This window comes from Phyllostomus discolor, chromosome 10 (assembly GCF_004126475.2).
Source record: "Phyllostomus discolor isolate MPI-MPIP mPhyDis1 chromosome 10, mPhyDis1.pri.v3, whole genome shotgun sequence".
In the NCBI taxonomy this organism is placed as follows: domain Eukaryota; kingdom Metazoa; phylum Chordata; class Mammalia; order Chiroptera; family Phyllostomidae; genus Phyllostomus; species Phyllostomus discolor.
Genome location: NC_040912.2, coordinates 16,496,366 through 16,516,837, shown reverse-complemented (window position 1 = coordinate 16,516,837; position 20,472 = coordinate 16,496,366). Strand labels below are relative to the sequence as shown.

Below are 20,472 nucleotides of genomic sequence, written 5' to 3'. Positions count from 1 at the left end.
CCACAGCCTATCCTGTATGTTACTGTACAAAACTATACAAGATCAAATAAAGCACAAGAGAAAAATGATTCAATCAAGAGAAGTGGTAAACATGAGATGTATGAGGCTGCTACTAGTATAACACGGCATATAGTTTTACAACAAACTTTATTTTTATAATAAAAAAGAGTACACTCTAAAATAACAAAAGTATAGAATAGTAAATATGTAAATCAGTAAAGTAACATAGTTATTTATCATTATCAAATATTATGTACAGTACATGATTATATGTACTATACTTTTATAGGACTGGCAGCCCACGATTGGGTTGTTTATACCAGCATCACCATAAACACAAGTGACACATTTCCCTAAGAAGATAAGATAGCTACAATGTCACTAGGCAATAGAAAAATTTTAACTCTGTTATAATCTTATGGGACCACCATTGTATATGTGGTCCACCATTGATCAAAATGTCATTATATGGTACATTACTGTATATATACAGTGGAGTATTATTCAGTCATTTAAAAAAAAAAGGAAATCTTGCCATTTGTGAAAATGTAGATGGCCCTGGCCAGATGGCTCAGTTGGAGCATCATCCCATACACCAAAAGGTTGTGGGTTCGATTCCTGATCAGGCCACGTACCCAGATTACAGGTTTGAGCCTCAGGGCATGTACAGGAAGCAATCAATCAATGCTTCTCTCTCTCTCTCAATCTCTCTCAATCTCTGTCTCTCTGTCTCTCTCTCTGTCTCTCTCTCTCTCTCTCCCCCACCTCACACACACCCCACTTCCTCTCCCTCTAAAAAAAATGAACCTTGAGGTCATTAGGCCAAGTGAAATGAGTCAGACAAAAAAAAAAGAAGTATTGCGTAATCTCACTTATGTGTGGAATCTAAAAAAATTGCTTTTCTACACATTAACAATTACCAGAAAATAATTAAGAAAACAAATTTATTTATATTAGCATCAAAAATAATGGAATAAATAAAATATGTGTATTTTGCCACAATTCAAAAAATTATTTCTGCATTTCCAGTAAGGTACCAGATGCTGCTGGTCTTGGGACCACACAGATTAGCAAGGCTGTAGTATGGAGGAAAAAAAGGCACATGAGTTCCTCAGGAGAGTGAACCATATCTTTTTATGAACTAATGGCTGACATATTGTATAACTTCAACACTTCTTCAATGAACTCACAAAGGACTAGATAAAGAAATATAGTAGGGTAACTTAGAATTATAATATAAGGCAGAATTTGTCAAAGAATGTAATATAGATATGTGCAAAGCACAAAAGGAGGTGATTATTTTTAGATAGCAACAATGAGGTAATTTGAATGAATGCCCTGCATGAAGTATTACTCAATGATTGTTTATTACAAAAATGTGACATTGACATATTAAAGAGATTTATTTTAATTATTATAATTACTAATTCAACTAACTAAAAGTATAATGGGACTAAATAGAAAACTGCATATATAAACACTACAAATCTTTAAAAAGAGTATTTATTTGGCTCATTAAATTGTCTTTGCTTACATTGTTTTTTGGTATGCAGCATGACATGAAGAACACAATGTGCTTTACCTGGAAATTAACCACTGTTGTAATCAGATATTACAGCGGGATCAGAAAATGAGCTTTCTAAAGCACAGTTATGAAGGTGCAGTTATTTGCTGAGAAGAGAAACCACACATGATTTTGATGTAAATGAATAGATCATACACTTAATAAGGTGAGCTTCAATTGTTTTGGTTTTTTATGAATATGAGTCTTATTATATAATTGTTAATTACCATAAAATACAAATGATTGATACGGTATATTTTATTACTTTTCTTACACATATGTCAAAATAATGAAATGATGTAAAGTCAGTATAGCAATTGTAAAGATTTCCTACATGGAGTCATGACCATGATTTCTGAAAAAGGAAGAACATGCCTTTTTTCTCAGGTACTGAAAGCTGACCCATTAGGACTTCCTTCTTTGGGAAGAAGCTTACTATTTCAAACTGTATTTTTTTTCAGAAGTTCAGATAATGTTTAATGATTTAGTAATTCTACTCTAGATTTTAAATCCATATTCTGTATAATCATCTTAATATAGGTAATATGTTATATGGCCTGACAAATGAGATTGAGTTTAAAAATCTCTATTACATTTGCATTGAAATGATAATTTATATAAATAATTGTAACCCTTAGACAAGCTAAGATTCTGAAGTGTCATCCAAAAAAAGAATACATTATGCTTAATAGAATTTTAATGAGTTATTAATATATTCTATTTTTGATAAGCATTAGTTTATATTTGGTAGAAGCTCTAACTTCCTTATATTTGGTGAACTAGAGAGCCCTGCTCTCTCAAACCACCCACAGAAACTACTGCATCAAATTTTTGCAGAGAAAAACCATAAGATAAAGTTTTCATCAATTATAATAAATCAGTGGCAGAGTAGAAATAAAATTCAATGTCCTGAAAACTATGCATTGTCATAGAATCTAGCATAGAATTTTCATTGGCTTCAAATAAATCCAAGTCCAGAATGAAAGAAGTTATAAATTCAATGATAAAATTTGAATAGATACCTCAGTTGGGGAGGGGAGTGGAGAGGCAGTGTGAAACTCAGCAGCATGATTTTTTCAGAGGCTGTTACAGATATAAAGAATGCTTTATATCAACTAAGTGATAAAATTTCATGTAGTCATGATATATTTGTTAATATTTGGTTTCAGAAGAATTTAATGGTAACTATGATGGCAAATTCTGAAAGAACTGCAGAGATGCCAGAAAATTGCCAGAGAAATAGGTAAGCTTTACCTAAATTCTATAAAAAGTATTCTGCAACTTCAAAGATACCTTATTCTTTCCACAGCTGTAGCAAATAAAGTTTATATTTTTTTTTCCAAAATTAGCAATACTATTTGCTTGTTGCTGGACTTCAACATAATCAGTGTTGCAGCTGATTTAATAGTAATTTTAGGAAGTGTTAATAGTATAAGATTTATTGATTTGGTACTTCATATATCACCTCTTCTGAACCTGTAGCTTACCAGATAGAGAATTCCATTTTAATTCTCTATGGATCCTCCATTCCACGTGGCACATTTAATGAAAGAATATATTAGATCCTGATGTTTTTACCAAATGGATGCCTGTGTGTGTGTGTGTTATAAAAATTGTCTTCACCTATAACCCATTAATTTAGAGATATAGAGTAAAAATGGTTTAAAATCTATTGTATTTCTACTTTCACCATAATAATCATGTTACATTTCAATGTACAAACTGTGAGACCCAAGGGAACCCCTCTGGATCGTTGGTTCATTAATGTAGGGCTACCACAGCCAGAAAGGGAGTTCCCACCATACCTGCCCATGTTCTCCTCTTCACTTTCTTATTTTTATTATTATTGTACAGTCCTTTTATTGAATTTATTAGGGTGACATTGGTCAATAACATTATATAGGTTTCAGGTGTGCAATTCCATAACATATCTTCTATCGTATTGTGTACGCAGCACCCAATGTTATTTCCTTCTATCACCGTTCATTCCCCCACACCCTCTCTACCTTGCCCCACTCCCTCTTCCTTCTAGTGATCACCATGCTATCATGCTGTTGTCTGTGTCTGTGAGTAGTTGTTTTGGTTTGTTTGTTTTTGCTTAATCCCTTCACCTCCTTTATCTAGCCCCACATCCCTCCTCCTCTCTGACGGGTGTCAGTGTGTTCTCTATCTATGAGTCTTCACTTTCAACTCTGGTAGAAAAAAAGACTTTTAAAAGACTACCCAAGGGACACCCAGCTAGCTCAGCTACTAGAGCATGAGACTCTTAAAAGACTACCCAATCCCTTCTTCCAAGGCATTCCATGAAGGTCAATAGTAGACAGAAGTGTTTTCCTGAAATAAAATTTATTAAAAAAGAGTCGACTTGGCCTTAGGCTTTAAAATCTGTATTTGGGCTGGAGGAAGGACTTCACAATCTTAAAGCGCTTTTTGTCATCCATGAATCATCTCAGAGCAGTTGGCCCAAAAACATAAGTAAATTATTAACCACAGATAGAATAGAATTAAATGACTTCTCATTTATCAATGCTGATTGAACAGTAGGCTGCAAAGCTGGAGAGAAAAGTTGGAAATTTGCCCTTCTGTCATATCTTTTTTAGAAAACTTAATCTTATCCCCTTCAGTCTTCTGTTAATGTTTAAGAATTGGTGTGTATTCAGTTGAAAAATTTCCCTGAAATAAATAGATAAAATTTACACTTTTCATGTGGACCTACTTGTAATGTGAGCTACAAAATGAAATGTTCAATGAGGGACAAAATGCACAATATACTTATTTAATGTGTAATTAATAGAAATTTCATTTAACACTTAGAATTGCTCTTGAGCAATTTGTTACAAAGGGTTAAAAATTCTAATCCATCACTTCATACCCATTAGGATGGCTACTACTATAATTAATAATAATAATAAAATAAAATGAAAATAACAAGTACTGGTGAGGGTGTCAAGAAACCGTGTAAATGGTTTGTAGTATGGCCTTGGCTGGTGTGGCTCAGTGGATTGAGTACCAGCCTACAAACCAAAGGGTCACCAGTTCGATTCCCACTTAAAGCACATGCCTGGGTTGCAGGCCAGGTCCCTAGTAGCAGGGGTGTGAGAGGCAACCATACATGAATGTCTCTCTCCCTTTCTCCCTCCCTTCCCCTCTCTCTAAAAATAAATAAATAAAATCTTTTTAAAAAAGAGGTAAGATGGTAAATTCTATGTTCATGTGTACTTTACTACAATTAAAAAAAAACTTTACTCCAACCTGGCTGGCGTAGCTCAGTGGACTGAGCGCGGGCTGAGAACCAAAGTGTCGCAGGTTCAATTCCCAGCCAGGGTACATGCCTGGGTTGCAGGCCATAACCCCCAGCAACCGCACATCGATCTCTCTCTCTCTCTCTCTCCCCCCCTCCCTTCCCTCTCTAAAAATAAATAAATAAAATCTTTAAAAAAAAAAAAAAAAAACTTTACTCCAGCCCTGGCTTGTGTAGCTCAGTGGACTGAGTGTTCGCCTGCAAACTAAAGGGTCACTGGTTTGATTCCCAGTCAGGGCACATGCCTGGGTTGTGGGCCAGGTCCCCATAGGGGGTGCATAAGTGGCAACCACACATTGATGTTTCCCTCTGTTTCTCCCTCCCTCCTCCTTTGTCTATAAATAAATAAAAAAATCTTTTTTAAAAATTTCACTCCAGATGTGTACCTTCAATTGTTACTCTAACTAATGTGGAAAGCTAGGGACAACTTACTTTTCCAGTGATTATACTAAAAAGCTTTGTAGTATCTATCATTAAATTTGTTTTTAGAATTTCAGCATTGTTATAAATTTGCTACCAAGAGTGAAATTTGACACTTCAGCACAATTATAATTGGAAAATGTTACAAATTAATGCACATTGTAACCTTTAAATTTTAATATTTGTTTTCCAGAAAACTACGAGAACAACTGCCCAAAGTAAGAAACCCAGTTGTTGGACCTTTTGAAATAGTAAGTGAAATCAGTTAAAATGTATGCATACCAGAAAATTTTAGCAAATTGTCAGTAGTGCATAAAATGATTGTTTGATAGTTTACATCTATTTGGGATGGAAGGACAATTAAAAATAATTTATCAAAATATTATTTCCAATAGGAAAAATATAATCAACCCAACAGCAGTTCTACAATAAGGGGTAATGAGCAGATCATAGATAGAGAAGCCTGACAGCTGTGGGTGACAGCTGTGGGGGTGAGGTAACCTGGGGGTGATGGAGGGATTGAGCAAAAAAGGAAAAAGAAAAGAGAAAAATAAAATAAATGGAACACCTTTAATTCTTTTAAGAAGTAACTATCTATACAATTATTCGAATTTTGGGGAAAAAGGTCTGTGTATGTGTGTATGAGGTACATAAACATCAGAGGTTGTGTCTGAGTGGTGTGCAATTATGAGTGACTTTTACTATTTTGTTTACACTTCAGTATTTTCTAATGAAAAGACCATAATATGAGTTACTTGTATTATTTTTAAAGTGCTATAAATCCTTTTTAAATAAGAAATAATTATCTAAATATTTTGTAAAGACTATGCAACAGAGTGTGTATCAACATAATTCTTTGGCATTGTGTTCAAGAAACATTTCAGAAATGTGTTCCCAGAACAGCCCCTGTATCTACTCTAGCTGTAAATCAGCCTAGCTATAAATATCACTAGAAATACACATGAAACAGTATCTGTTTTTTTTCAGAAGTCAATTTTTTAAAAAATCTGAGATGTAGCAGAACATGAGAAATTTTATCAAGGAGATAACATACTACTCTGGAGGATGGTGCAAGGAAGAGCAGATAATCTCTTATCTCTAGTACCAAGTACAGTGCTATGGCATTTAACTCATAAATATTTATTAGCTACTGCATGAATGAATGGGAAAACATTAAATGTTTTTCAGTCTCCACTTATAACACAGGAGGTCTGTCCAGAAGGTATCCAGCCATGTAATATGAAAAACAGAGATATCTATTAAAGAAGATACAAGATACAAGAAATACTGTATGCAGGACAATGATGCCTCAGTCCCCTTCAAAATACTCACCTTGGGACCTCACACAGTTTTCACAGTCACCATCAGCTTCCCCATCCTATTTTCATGAAGTTCATCCATGGTCTGAAATCTCTTCCCTTTTGAAGGTGATTTTAGTTTTGGGAAAAGCTGCATGTCTCAGGGCACCAAATCTGGGTTGTGTGGGGACTGAGTCACCTGGGTAATTTGGTGTTTTGCCAAAAAATTCTGCATAGGACGTGATGCATGAATGGGCATGTTGTCGTAATGAAGCTGCTAATCACCAGTTGCCCAGAGCTTTGGCCTTCTGAATCATCTGAATTGTTTCTGCAGAGTAATGTTCAAGCTTAATGCAAAATCTGATGCAGATTTGCTGCTCTACTTGCCCAATCATTTTGAAGGTGAACGGACACACAGTACACATGCTCACTCAGTGGTGTCTACCACCCCCACTGACTAGTGCAGTGAAGTCGTCACTGTTCACGGACGAGCATTCCAATCCACTCTCCTTGGCTGCCAGGTTACATCGATATCACACAAACTGTTCCCATTATACTAACAATGGCTGGACTTCTTCCAGATAGACTTTATGTGTACTAAGTTTCAGTTGCTGTTATTCAAACCTAATTTCATTTCAATGCCATTATACATTTTATCTTTTCCTCTCTTGGTAAGATAAATAACCCACATTTTCAAGTTCATTTTTTGGTTTTAGATAGTGCTGTGGGGACCTGCTATAGAATAGAATGTGAAGCACTTCAGTATTTGACTTTCAGTTATCTCTTTCTTATTCTAAACAGCTTTGCAAATTATTGTAGACCCTAATTTACAGAACAGACATTGTCCTGCATGGAAAAAATGTGAGGAATTTAAAATTAGAATGAAAACTTTAATTAATTACATTTGGCAAACTAATTTTTACTGGATAGCTACTGTTCACTACACGTTCATTGCTATGATGTTGATAAGCCTAGGGAATTGAAAGTTTGAAGAGCAACTGTCCATCAATAAAGACATTATCATTGCAGTCTTTTGAAATATCTTAATTTAGTCCAGAATCAACCAAATGAGAGGAAGTTTCTGATTCATGCCAACATCCGATCTGACTCATGTCATAGGTCTACAATTTGTACGGATTATGCTACTTTCTTTTGTCAACAGTTTCTTTAAAATGTATTGTAAATCCCTAGGACTGGTGATTTTTTAACTATAAATACTTATTCATGACTTTATACATTTATTTAGTCTCTTAATTTATAAAATAAAATTTACTTGATGGCAAAAACTATAGGTTGGTTTTTGGTTTTAACCTGCTACCATGTTTTTGTTTTTTTTTTTCATTTTCCCAGTTTCGCTTTGCTGATGGACTGGACCTCACACTCATGGTCCTGGGATTACTGGCATCATTGGTAAATGGAGCCTGTCTTCCTGTAATGTCAATGATTTTAGGAGAAATGAGTGATAACCTGCTTAGTGGGTGTCTAGTCAAAAGCAACACAAGTAAGTACAATATTTACTTCTTTATATTACCAGAGACTTAAAAACATTAAATGCAATGAACAGTGAGCTCATAATATAGATTATTGTATTGTTAAACAGTATCTATATAGTATGTATTTAAGTCATTTATACTTTTATATTGCTAGGGACTAAAGAACCAAAATTTATATTCATCAGGAATTTTTCAAAGAAACAGAACCAATAGGATATGTGTGTGTGTGTGTGTGTGTGTGTGTGTGTAGAAAGAGAGAGAGAGAGAGATTTATTTTAAGGAATTGGTTCACTCAATAATTGAAGCTGGCAAGTCCAAACACTGTACGGTGGGCCTGCTGGCTGGACACTCAGGGGAAAACCAGTGTTGAAATTCAAGTCCAATGGCTGTCTGCTCATGGTATATACAAATCATCTGAGACCCAGTATTGCTCAGCTTATCTCTCTACATATTCAAATAATTTTCTGTCTAAAGTACAGCATAGGAAATATAGTCAATAATATTGCAATAACTATGTATGCTGTCAGATGGATACTAAATTTATTGGCATGATTACTTAGTTATATAATGTTCAATCACCAGGTTATATACCTGAAAATAATTAGTATTGTATGTCAACTGTAATTGAAAAATAAAACATTATTTTAAATGAAAAAAAAAAAAAAGAAGTGATGATTATATCAGGATTTAATCAAAGGCTTGGGCCATTCCAGACCATTCATCTGTAATTCACCCTTTAAGAAGAAATCAGGAATGGCTAAATCTTTCAGAGAGCTTTTAGAGTTTCATTAATAGTATATAGATATCCATGACATTATAGAACATAATACAGCAAAGAAACCAAAAAGAACATGCAGAAAATTATAGTACTAAGACAAATAGCTTGAATAAAGATAGAAGGGGAATTTAGCAATCAGGTGTGGGAAAAAGTGTTTTTATGCTTCCTATAATTATAGATGTCCTTCGTGTATTGTTACCTTTGTAGCATCGTATTTTAGGGTCATGTCCTTTAAGGTGACATTCTTTAGAGGTAAATTCCATCAATTCTCCTAGGCACTAATATAGCGAATATTCACTTTTTTAAAAAAACCTGGTGTATATTATAAATATTTATATTGATAATTCCCTGATATTATGTTTTTCCCCAAATTACACAATAGGAAGGAAGTATCCTTTGACTATTCATTATAACTAGGATAAATGTCTCATTAAAACCTGTCTTTTAGACACAAGCCTGACTTTATACATTACACCTCTCTTTGTGCTCTATTTGACTTTAAGTACTAATTTATTCCTTACAGTTTTCCACCTGAAGGCTAACCTTTCTACTGTCCCAATCTTGTTTGAGTGGAGTAAAGCCATTGTGTCCACCTCCACATCCTTGCATGTGATGATCTCTTGTCTACACAGTTACTGTTTGGTTGGCCAAAAAGTTTGTTTGGTTTTTTCCATACAAAGGCTCTAGTAAGTGCTTAGTTGTCTTTAATTTCATTTGAAACAATTTTGTTAGACTGTATTTTGACAGCTATCATATCAGCATGCATTTAAAAAAAAATGACAGTAACCAGAAGGGAGATGGGAGGAGATAATGGAGAGAAAAGGGAGAAGGGTTTTCAGGAACAACTATAAAGGACAAATGGACCTGGCTGGTGTAGCTCAGTGGATTGAGCACGGGCTGCGAACCAAAGTTTCGCAGGTTCGATTCCCAGTCAGGGTACATGCCTGGGTTGTAGGCTGTGACCCCCAGCAACCACATATTGATGTTTCTTTCTCTCTATCTCCCTCCCTTCCTTCTCTAAAAATAAATAAATAAAATCTTTTTTTTAAAAAAAAAAAAGGACAAATGGACAAGACTAAAGGAAGTGGGATCGGGAGAGGAAGGTGGAGATGGCTGAGCTTGTGGGGAAATGGTGCAGGGAAAATGGAGACAACTGTACTTGAACAACAATAAAAAATAAATAAATAAATACATACATATAAATATAAAATATTTTAAAAACTTATCAAAATTGGTGAATTTTTGTGTAGCCATTTCAACACTGAAGGTGGAAAAAATAAGCAACATTTTTGGCATATTATGCTTCATTGTTTCAAGGTAAAAACACAACTGAAACACAAAAAAGATCTGTGCAGTGTGTGAGGAACATGCTGTGCCTGACGGAATGTGTCAAAAGTGGTTTGGGAAGTTTTGTGGTGGACGATGCTCCATGGTTGGATAGACCAGTTGAAGTTGATAGTGATCAAATCGAGACATTAATTGAGAACAACCAACATTGCACCGTGTAGGAGAGGGAGATAGCCGACTTAAAATATCCAAATCAATGAAGTTACTGGTGAATACAAAAAATGTGTCTTTTATGGAGAAAAACAAATGGACTTTTTGGCCAACCCAATAATTTTTTAATAGTTTAATGATAGAAGCTAAATTAAGGATGTCATTCTGTTTGTTAAACAAAAAGAACCACCAATTCACTGAGTGAGTATTTATGACTGCCAGCGATGCCTCTCTGTGTCCAAATGAGTGAGTGAAAGAGAAAGGAAAGAAAAACCTAGCAACCTAAGGCAGTGAGTGTCCTTGGGAGTATTCCTTCTGTTAGATCTACTCGATAATTGATTGTCTTACCAGCTTTAGATAGGGTAGGCCAAACATAATTGATTGATATTGATCTGAATTTTAATTTTTGTTTTTTATTTAAAGCTTTTCCAGTTTGGGAGTTTTTTGGGGGGAAGGGTTTTGTTTCATCATGGAATATACAAATTTCTAATAATTGACTTTCTGGAGGATTATAGAGGAGAATTATTTGCTCTAAAAGATGAAAATATGAATATAGCTATTACTGATCAGGGGTCCATTTTTGAGCCAATGTTGAGTTTTTGCACATGCTACCTCTATTAATATATTCTCTAAAATGAGATTATGCCATTTTTATGTGATTCTAGGTGCCACTTTTAGAAATAATGTTCATTATTTTTGTTAGCTCCGTTAATCTCATTAAAACCTTTTACTAGTCAATTCTGATACTTCTACTATGTTAATTGTGATAGTTGGAGTATACTGCTTTAAAATATTTTCCTGCCATAATTTCATAAATGGATTAAGAGGGAAATGATTGTTTGTGTATAAATAATGATCATAAATATTATCATATGTGAAGATGCTGGGGTCATGTAAGAGATGAAGAGTCATGATGTTGTCCTAGCTAGGTGGCACAGTTGGTTGGAGAGTCGTCCCAGCCACCAAAAGGCTGTGGATTCGATCCCAGGGGCGTGTATGAGAGGCAACTGATGGACAGTTCTCTCTCTCTCTCTCTCCCAATCCCTCTTTCCCCCTTCCTCTCTCTCTAAAATCAATGAAACATATCCTTGGGTGAGGATTTTAAAAATAGAGTTATGATGTTTGCAATTCATTTTAAATATTTATTATAGAAGTTTAAGAAAGAATATCATGATAGTGATTATTAACCACTGTTTTGTTCTGTTGTTGAAATCGCAACCTTGGTATATTAATTAGCATTTGATATATGTTTTACCAGATACGTAAAACAGTTTATATAGAAAACTTGTAACTCAAGGACTGTTTTAAATACTGTTCTATTATATCACTATCCTTGTTACACTCAACATATTTCAGTGAGCTTTATTTAAATTTTTCCCATGACTACTGCTTCTAGAATTTTCACATTTTTGCTTTTCTTGAATTTTCTAAATTATTCCCAGAGGTATATCAAACAGAATTCTAAATAAATAATCTTAGCAGGGAAGGAGAGTTTTATTACTATTAATTATACACAATTGTTGACTGAAATCAGAGATGTTCTAAAGAATTCTTTCCTGGTATGAGATTCATAGTTAATATTAACTTATAATTTTTCATGTTGCATAAGAACTTATTGAGACCACAGAAAATTATTTCAAATTTTAAGTTAAATAATAGAAAATAAGGTAATCATAAATCTGTGTGTAAGCATTATTAAGTTTATTTTCTTGAGAATGCACTGTGTTTGGTTTGGAGAGGTATGTATGGAACAGTATGGCCAATTATAAATTAACTGCCTTTATAATTTAAAAATCTTTTTTACAGCAATTTATCGAAACTGTACTCAGTCTCAAGAGAAGCTGAATGAAGATATGATTGTGTAAGTCAAAATGAAATGTAAACATCATGCACATTACATGCTGCTTTATTTAATATTTATAAGGAAAATACTGAAAAGTGTGATCATTAATATTGCAAGTGATTAAAGCATACATGTCCTCTTCTTTCACTGTTATAAAATATAATTATTATACAATATTTTCTTCTATTTAAAAGGTATGTAGGTTCATATGTTTTAAGTAGTATTTGATGAAATTATCACCAAGACAAAAGTTGTTTTGGGGTTTGCATTCTTACACAAATTTTTACTCCTAGAACAGAAGCTACATATCCTGGAAACTAAAGGAGTTGTTTTTCCTTTTTTTCAAATTATTTTTCTTACAAACTTTATAGAAAAATGTCACTTCTATGGACTTTTAAAAAAGAGAGAAGTGTGTAACAGTAAAAATATTAATGAAATGGTAAAATTTGATTGACTGATTTTGGAAACTAATTATTCAGACAATTATAGTTTTCATTAGACTAAAAATTGTAAAGTCTGAAATAAGTAATTTATAAGGATATTGTGTGTTAATAGTTTTATGTATTAAACAGTATGCTTTTGTCTGTGATGTGTATTGAGTTTATTAGTCAGAGAGATGTTACCTTACTGAGTATATTTACTGGATTTCAGTAGTATCTCACTAAAACTGTGAACCTTTGCTATAGACCTAAGTGATGTCTCATGTTTTCACCCAAAAGTGAAGCCTGCCTGTTGCACAGCCCTAGGAGACACCTATCACATCCCAGTGACATCCTCTGGACCATAATTCTTGACCTGTGCTGTCCAATGTGTTAGACACAGCCACATATGGCTATTTAAATTTGAATTAAATAAAATTAAATATTCAGTTCCTCATTCTCAGTCACATTTCAGGTGTTCAATAGCCACATGCAGCTGGCTGCCATAGCGATGGGGAATCACTACGTACAGACAGGGAATATTTTCTTCATCACCAAAAGCTCTGCCATAAATGCTGTTCTGTACTGTGTGAATGGAACTCCCTCAAGTTGTGCTTTGCTGAAGCTTCAACTTCCCTTGAGGGAAAATTCTTTTGTTTTTAGCAACTTTCACATAAAATTTCTTTATAATGTGTTTTCTAAAAATTCCTCATTAGGATCCAGGGTATTGTCTTCTACTGAATTCTATTCTTACAGCATGAAAACAAGATTCAGATGTACGATTATGAAGCATGAGTTTCTTACAAAAAGTTTGGAGCTTTTAAAAATATGGGTATCCATGTAAAGAAGAAATGGAAGGGAGAATAAGCTGAAAAAGTGTGTCTATACAGTTATTAAAAGGTTACTAAACTTATTAAAAACCATTTTTAACAGTTATAATGTAGTATTTGTTAGGCTACTATTTCTCAAACCAGTGTTCTTTTCTTGGAAATTTATTTGAGGTACATGATTTTAAAAGGTTCCATGGTCAAATTGGTTTGGAAAACACTGTATATGACAGTCTCCTCTTGGGTACATGCAGGACAGAGAAACAGAGTAAAGGCTTCCATTAATCCAAGTTTTCCAAACCTATTTGACTATGGAACCTAATTTTTTGTACTAACTTCTAGTAACATTCTGTGAAACTAATGTTTTGATGACCACATTATTGCTTTACATAACTTTTTTATTAGGATAAACCAATACCTCTACCATCCATAATCATCAGGAACTGAAGAATTTTATTCTACCTATTTCCAAAGACAATGACTCATAGCTTTATAAAAATGTAATGTTTTATTTTAATGTTAGGCCTATGCCTTTGTTTTATTTATCAGGCAGTTATTCTGAAAATAATTGAATCTCCTCTTGTTGAATTGGATTATAATGGCTAAATAGCCTTAAGATTATTGTTGGTGAATGTGATGCCTCCTCTTTTGCTGTCAAGAGTTAATTAACTCTATATGAACTTTTAAGCAACTTGTGCCTTCCTTTTTTGCTACTTTGAATATATCTACTATAATCTACTTGAAAATGAAGGGGCAAATTAGAGGACCAAGAACCGTGTTAGACTTAGTTCAACTGCATCTAGTGGAAAACCCATCATAACCATCACTTGACCATGATAGAAATTTATTTCTCTCACACATAAAAATAGGCAGTCTAAGGATGAAGTATGACTTAGATGTAATCAAAGACTCAAAAATCCTTCTGTCTTTTTACTAGTCATATGTCCACATCCATTTTAGCTGGGCCTATTACCACTCCAAGTAAAATGGAGGTTCTCTTACTTCAGAAGAACATCAGACATTGGATGATAGATTAAATAGATAGTTATTTTTGCTGCATCAAGTTGTAGCCTGGAATATTTCTCAAATTATATACAGTGGAAATGACTGATGTTAATCGGTAATACATTTTAAAAGAACGGGGTTGTTATGCTTAATTGGTCTGTAACACCCTAGGTTGAACAAAATTAAACTCTTTGCTTTTAGATTTTCAAAAATATTTAATGTATATTATCAATTTGCAGGGGCAGTGATGCTAAGCATACAGTGTTTCCCAAACCTATCTGAGAATTCTTTATTCCCACAAATATTGCCAGAGTGATTCAGCTCATGAGCTAAGAATTCAAATCACAAATTCAGGATTCAAATGGTAGGCTCTGCCACTTGCCAGCTACAGAAACTATCGGGTAACTTGTATAAGCTTCAGCTTCTTCATCTGTAAAATGTGATGTGAATACTTTCTGAAGAATCAGTGATGCTCAGATATGTAAAGTGCCTGGTGTAATATTTAACACACAATAAATGTGCGATAAATGGAGCACTTGAATCAACCTTAATTTGCATACAGTTTTGAATTTAGAAGGCTTAAACCCTGATGGTTGTTTTATTTCCTGATGCAAAATAAAGCCTGGGTTATGGGACTAGTAGTGTTTCTTCTTCTGGGTGCCAGATAGTTTGGAAGACTGATTAATAGAAAAATGAGAAATGAGAAAAATTAAGTATGGTTCATTCATATGGAATAAATTGAATGCAATTTTTCTTTGTTTTCAAGAAATAGTCTTTAAAAAGTGAATCAGTGCTTATATAAAAATTATTTTAATTACTTTTTCTGATTAAATACTCAACATATTCATTGTAGAAAATATAAAAAGATAAAATGCACAAAGAAAGTTAAATCACTTATATTCCCACTACTAATGGCTAATAAATATTAATTTTGGTTTATATTAGTTTTTTTACATGTATAAGTATGCATTTAAATTTTAATGTTATTGGAATTATGCTGTTCGTATGATTTTAGCTTTATTGAAGCATAATTTACTTAATATAAAACTCACCAGTTTTAAGAATACAATTGAATAGTTTTTAGTAAATTTACAGAGTTGAGCAACCATTGCCACAATCCACTTTCAGAATACTTCTATCATTCTACAGAGATCCCTTCTCTGCATGCAGTCAATTCCCATTCCCACCTCCAGCCCCAGGCAACTACTTATCCGCTTTCTACCTCCAAATGCATTGCATATGCATAGAAATATATGTGTGTGAGTTTTGTACCTGACTTCTTTTATTTACCATGTTTTTGAGGTTCGTTTATATTGTAACATGTGTCAGAGGTTTATTCCTTTTTATTGCTTAGCAGTAATCCACTGCAAAGATATATCACATTTTGTTTATCTGTTCACCATTCAGATTGTTTCTGGGGTGGGTTTTTTTGGTTATTTAAAAATACTGCTTCTATGAACACTGATATATATGTGGAAATAGGTTAATTCTCTTAGGTAGATTACATAGGAGTGAAACTGATGGGTTCCATATGGAATGTCACCCCATATACAAGAAAGGTTCTAGGTTAGATTCCCAGTCAGGGCACATACCTAGTTTGTGGGTTTGTCAGGAACCAACTAATTGATGTCTCTCTCCCCATATTTTCCCCTTTTTACCCCTCTCTCCCCTTCCTTCCCCTTTTTCCCCCTCTCCCTCCCTCTTCCCCCTACCCCTCTTCCTCTTTCCCTTCCTCTCAAAGATCCATGAACCTACTCTTTAGTGAGGATTAAGTAAAAATAAATAAATCCTCTTAGTCAAATAATGTGACTTTTTAATTCAAATATTGGGTTCTTTTTTGTTTGTTTGTTTGTTTGTTTGGGGGAGGTGTTGGTAACAAGGGAAGAAGTTGCTCTTCGGTCTCACTAACATTTCCAATAATCTTTTTTTCAGGTTGACCCTGTATTATGTTGGAATAGGAGTTACTGCCTTGGTTTTTGGCTACGTGCAGATTTCCTTTTGGATTATGACTGCAGCACGACAGACCAAGAGAATTCGAAAACAGTTTTTTCATTCCATTTTGGCACAGGACATCAGCTGGTTTGATGGCTGTGACATGGGTGAACTTAACACTCGAATGACTGAGTAAGAGGATGGATGCATAGCTTATCAGCTTTGTTTTCATCTATGTCATATAACTGACTTTGCTGCCTTTATTTGTTTCAGTGACATCAACAAAATCAATGATGGTATTGGAGACAACATTGCTCTGTTTTTTCAAAACATGTCTACATTTTCTATTGGCCTGGCAATTGGTTTGGTGAAGGGCTGGAAACTCACCCTGGTGACTCTGTCTACATCTCCTCTTATAATTGCTTCAGCGGCCATGTTTTCTAGGGTAGGCAAGATGGCTAATGTGGTGTTGACAAGAAACAGGAATGTGAACTAGTGTTTTACTGTGTTGTCAGAAAGGTATTTCTTTCCGTTTTTTATGTCCCAAAATAGAAAGAGACATTATACACAAAATTACTCTTAATTTTGTTCACCATTAATCACTTTTCTATCTTCATGTTATTAGGCTATAGTGAAGTTGGTTTTAGTATCTTACTAACATTAAAAATATTCCTCTTAATTTAGTAGCCTAATGCAGCTTCAAATGATAGCATGGGTAAAGTATTATGCATGGATACATGGGCTGCTGGCAGTACCTTATGTGTTCTAAATTCCCAGGTAAATGTGGTGCAATTTATTTCTCCAGAACAGAATGAGAAAATCCTAAAACAATAAATACTTAAACACTTTTTTATGACAACCATTTAAAGTTTAAAATTTTAATAAGGCTCTAAATTATATTTAAAATGTTTGCTGCTGTCTATTTTTATGTATTATGTAAATTTTAACAAATTATGTATGTGCATTTTAAATTATTTTTTGCACTATTATACTGTGAGTATACCACAAGATATTAATCTATTTACAGCCTGATTTTGAAAACAATGTTCCTGGTGAAGTCTAAAAGCAACTAATATATCCTTAATAGCTCTCTCCAAATCAGTTTTTGTCATTTCTACCAATGTATATACCCATTTCCTAGATTTGAGGTACAGTGTATTCTTGAGGGATAGAGTTTTTAATTTTGCAAGACTAATTGTTTTTATGAAAATCAAAGCCAAAATATTCACTGAGTTTGCTAACAGTATACAGAGTCAACCAAATAAGAATTTTTAGCAATAAAAATATTTTGTCATTGAATAATTCCTTAACAATAGACTTGGCTGTTTAGACAACAAATCTTTATTTAGTATGACTTCTAGTGTTGACCTGGTAACCCTCGTCAAAATCTTCATCCCTAGCTTATTTGAAATGAGAACATCTGAGGAGGATTACCCACAGTATGTTACTAAGATCAGATCTTTAACTTAACTGCCCAGAGAAGTGACACAGACAAGTTTTTTGAAAAGAACATCAGTGGGGAATCTAAGTTCTATATTCCTTCAATTTAATTAAATTTGGCAAACATTTATTAAATACTTGCTATGTACAAGGATTTTTGCTAGGTGCTGCTTTCCTTCTAGTGATATATCATAGAAATGATTATCTTTAAAAAATAAAATAGTATTTCTTAGCTTATGCTACCTTCTGAGTTTAACTGGATGTGCATGTTTTACATAAAATCAGCACCAAGTGTGCGAAATGTACTTTGAAAGAGGATGATTTGTTATGTGAGTAGGTAATAGTTAGACTCACAGCTCTGAGGACAATTTTCTTCCCGTTCCCTTTCATTGAACTATTAAGTTAATTACTAAACGAAATCCTTTACTAATCAAGAGAGTAGCAAGTGCATTTAATAGAGAAAAAGGCCCATTCTGATTTTAAATTTTTGAGAAATCACATAAACCTACCTAATATCATGAAGAGTGATATTCTCCTCTCTCTGTCTCTAGAGCCTCAGCTGTTAGTGTTTGGAGATACAGAATTTACTGTGCTGTATTGCTGAGGACTCGCTGCGGGAATTGCTTCTGGGTATATGCAGGATCATCGTTTCTTCCTGCCACAACTGTGTGACCAATATCCTCTAGAAGCCTTGCTTTTTCCATAATAATAAATCAAATCAAGTTAAACTAGGTTTACTAATTTCCAGATTGTATCCAAAAAGAACTATGTCCCTAATATTCTTCTTCAAATCAAGTCTTTACCAATTGTATTAATATAAATACACATTTTCTAATTTTAAAAAAATACAGAGAGAAAACAGTGAAACTCCGCTAGTAAATATTGAGATTTAGACTCTAGGTTATATTAGGCTAAGTTCTTGCACTGCTGTGAGATTTTAAAAAGTCAGTATCTCTGGTCATTGGTTTCCTTATGTGCAAACTGATGAAGTTAGATTAAGTGATGTAAAGTACCTTTGGAATAATAAAATTATGTTATTCTACATTCTACCTGAATTAAATTTTCTACATTGTTACTATCCCAAAGTCATTCTTTCACTAACTGTGGACATGGTGTATTACAGATAGTCATCTCGTTGACCAGTAGGGAATTAAATGCCTACTCCAAAGCTGGAGCTGTGGCAGAAGAAGTTTTGTCATCAATCCGGACAGTCATAGCCTTTGGGGCCCAAGAGAAAGAAATTCAAAGGTCTGTTCTCTTAATGATGACAATACATGTTTGATTGTATTTTTACCCAAAGGCTATTCAGTTATATTATGGTTTTTCTTTTTAAGGTATACACACAATCTAAAAGATGCGAAGGATGTTGGCATTAAAAAAGCTATAGCTTCGAAACTCTCTCTTGGTGCTGTGTACTTCTTTATGAATGGAACGTATGGGCTCACTTTCTGGTATGGAACCTCCTTGATTCTGAATGGAGAACCTGGTTATACCATTGGAACTGTCCTTGCTGTAAGTCTTGTTTGAGAACAAAAGTAACTGGCCTAGACAAACCTTTTCCTGCTATAGTAAAAATTTCTCTTTGAATAACATTGAATATTCAAAGATGAATGTTTTTAATAAGCAACTATTTTTTTCTTCACATGATTTGTATATACCTTTAAATTATATTTATGAATGGCAGGATATATTTATCCAGCCTATCTTCTAAAAGCATCATACTTTTAGAAGAATCATAATTTAATGTTCTATTGAGAGAGTTTTCTTAATCCAGCAAAAAAGGCCAGTCTCTGGTGAGATGTCTTCCTTTTAATCTTGCTGATATACGATGGCACTCTGCATTTATCTTGCTAAATGTCTTCCTTCTGGAAATAGTCTGTGGACTGGACTCTCCTGCCCTTCCTCTGTCCTTTCAGCATGTAATAATTGGGGGAGGGCAGTGGGCAGGGCAGCGGAGAGCAATGGGGGGAAAATGGGGACAACAGTAATTGAACAATAAAAAAAAATTTTTAACAGACTATATAAGTTCTGTCCAACATCACAATTTAGAATTCTTTAAACTCTTAGGGGTTATGCCTTAAATTTGAATTTACTCAGTTATCTTCCCAAATTTTGACAATCAACATATTATTTCAGGATTAAGAACTATTTGTCTTGCTGAACTGAATTGTGTAGCTCTTCTATTCTATGTAGATTTCTTTTTTCTCAGCTAAAGTCATATTATGAATTTGAGACTTTCATAGTTAAGACTTTAAGCTGCTCATTTATTTCGTATAAATGACACTGGAACACAAGGAATTTGGGGCACATCCTTGCTCCTCAGTTTGTGTGTGACTTGGACAGATGACCCTTAGCCTCAGCTTCCTCATCTGTAAGCAGGAAAAATAGCACCTAGCTTGTAGGGTTCTTTCTTTATTTGATTTTTTGCAGAGATGTATTTATCTCTCTAAAAATGGACAGATGTCCAGTGGGACAAGAATTCATAAGAGTTTGGACAGAAATGGTACAATGTCTCTGAGTTAGTGAAATCTAACACACCCTTCTCTTTAAAGAACAAGGAGGAGAGTGCTGCTCATCTCCTCACTCAGCCAGGCTCAGGTATGCGAGGCACTCCTCCTTAGGCCAGTTTTCCTGCTCAGATTTCCCAGAAGGTGA

At 34.1% G+C, this 20,472-nt stretch overlaps 1 protein-coding gene across 1 annotated transcript in view; it reads left to right on the top strand.

Moving 5' to 3' along the window:
• Positions 1–2,754: 2,754 nt before the first annotated feature.
• Positions 2,755–20,472, top strand: part of ABCB5 (ATP binding cassette subfamily B member 5) — a 90,719-nt gene continuing 73,001 nt past the window's right edge. Inside the window, exons 1-8 of the mRNA XM_028525197.2 lie at positions 2,755–2,807; positions 5,479–5,536; positions 7,934–8,084; positions 12,158–12,212; positions 16,378–16,569; positions 16,651–16,822; positions 18,941–19,065; positions 19,152–19,329. Of these exons, the coding sequence (XP_028380998.1) occupies positions 2,755–2,807; positions 5,479–5,536; positions 7,934–8,084; positions 12,158–12,212; positions 16,378–16,569; positions 16,651–16,822; positions 18,941–19,065; positions 19,152–19,329 (984 nt within the window). The remainder of the gene's footprint in view (positions 2,808–5,478; positions 5,537–7,933; positions 8,085–12,157; positions 12,213–16,377; positions 16,570–16,650; positions 16,823–18,940; positions 19,066–19,151; positions 19,330–20,472) is intronic.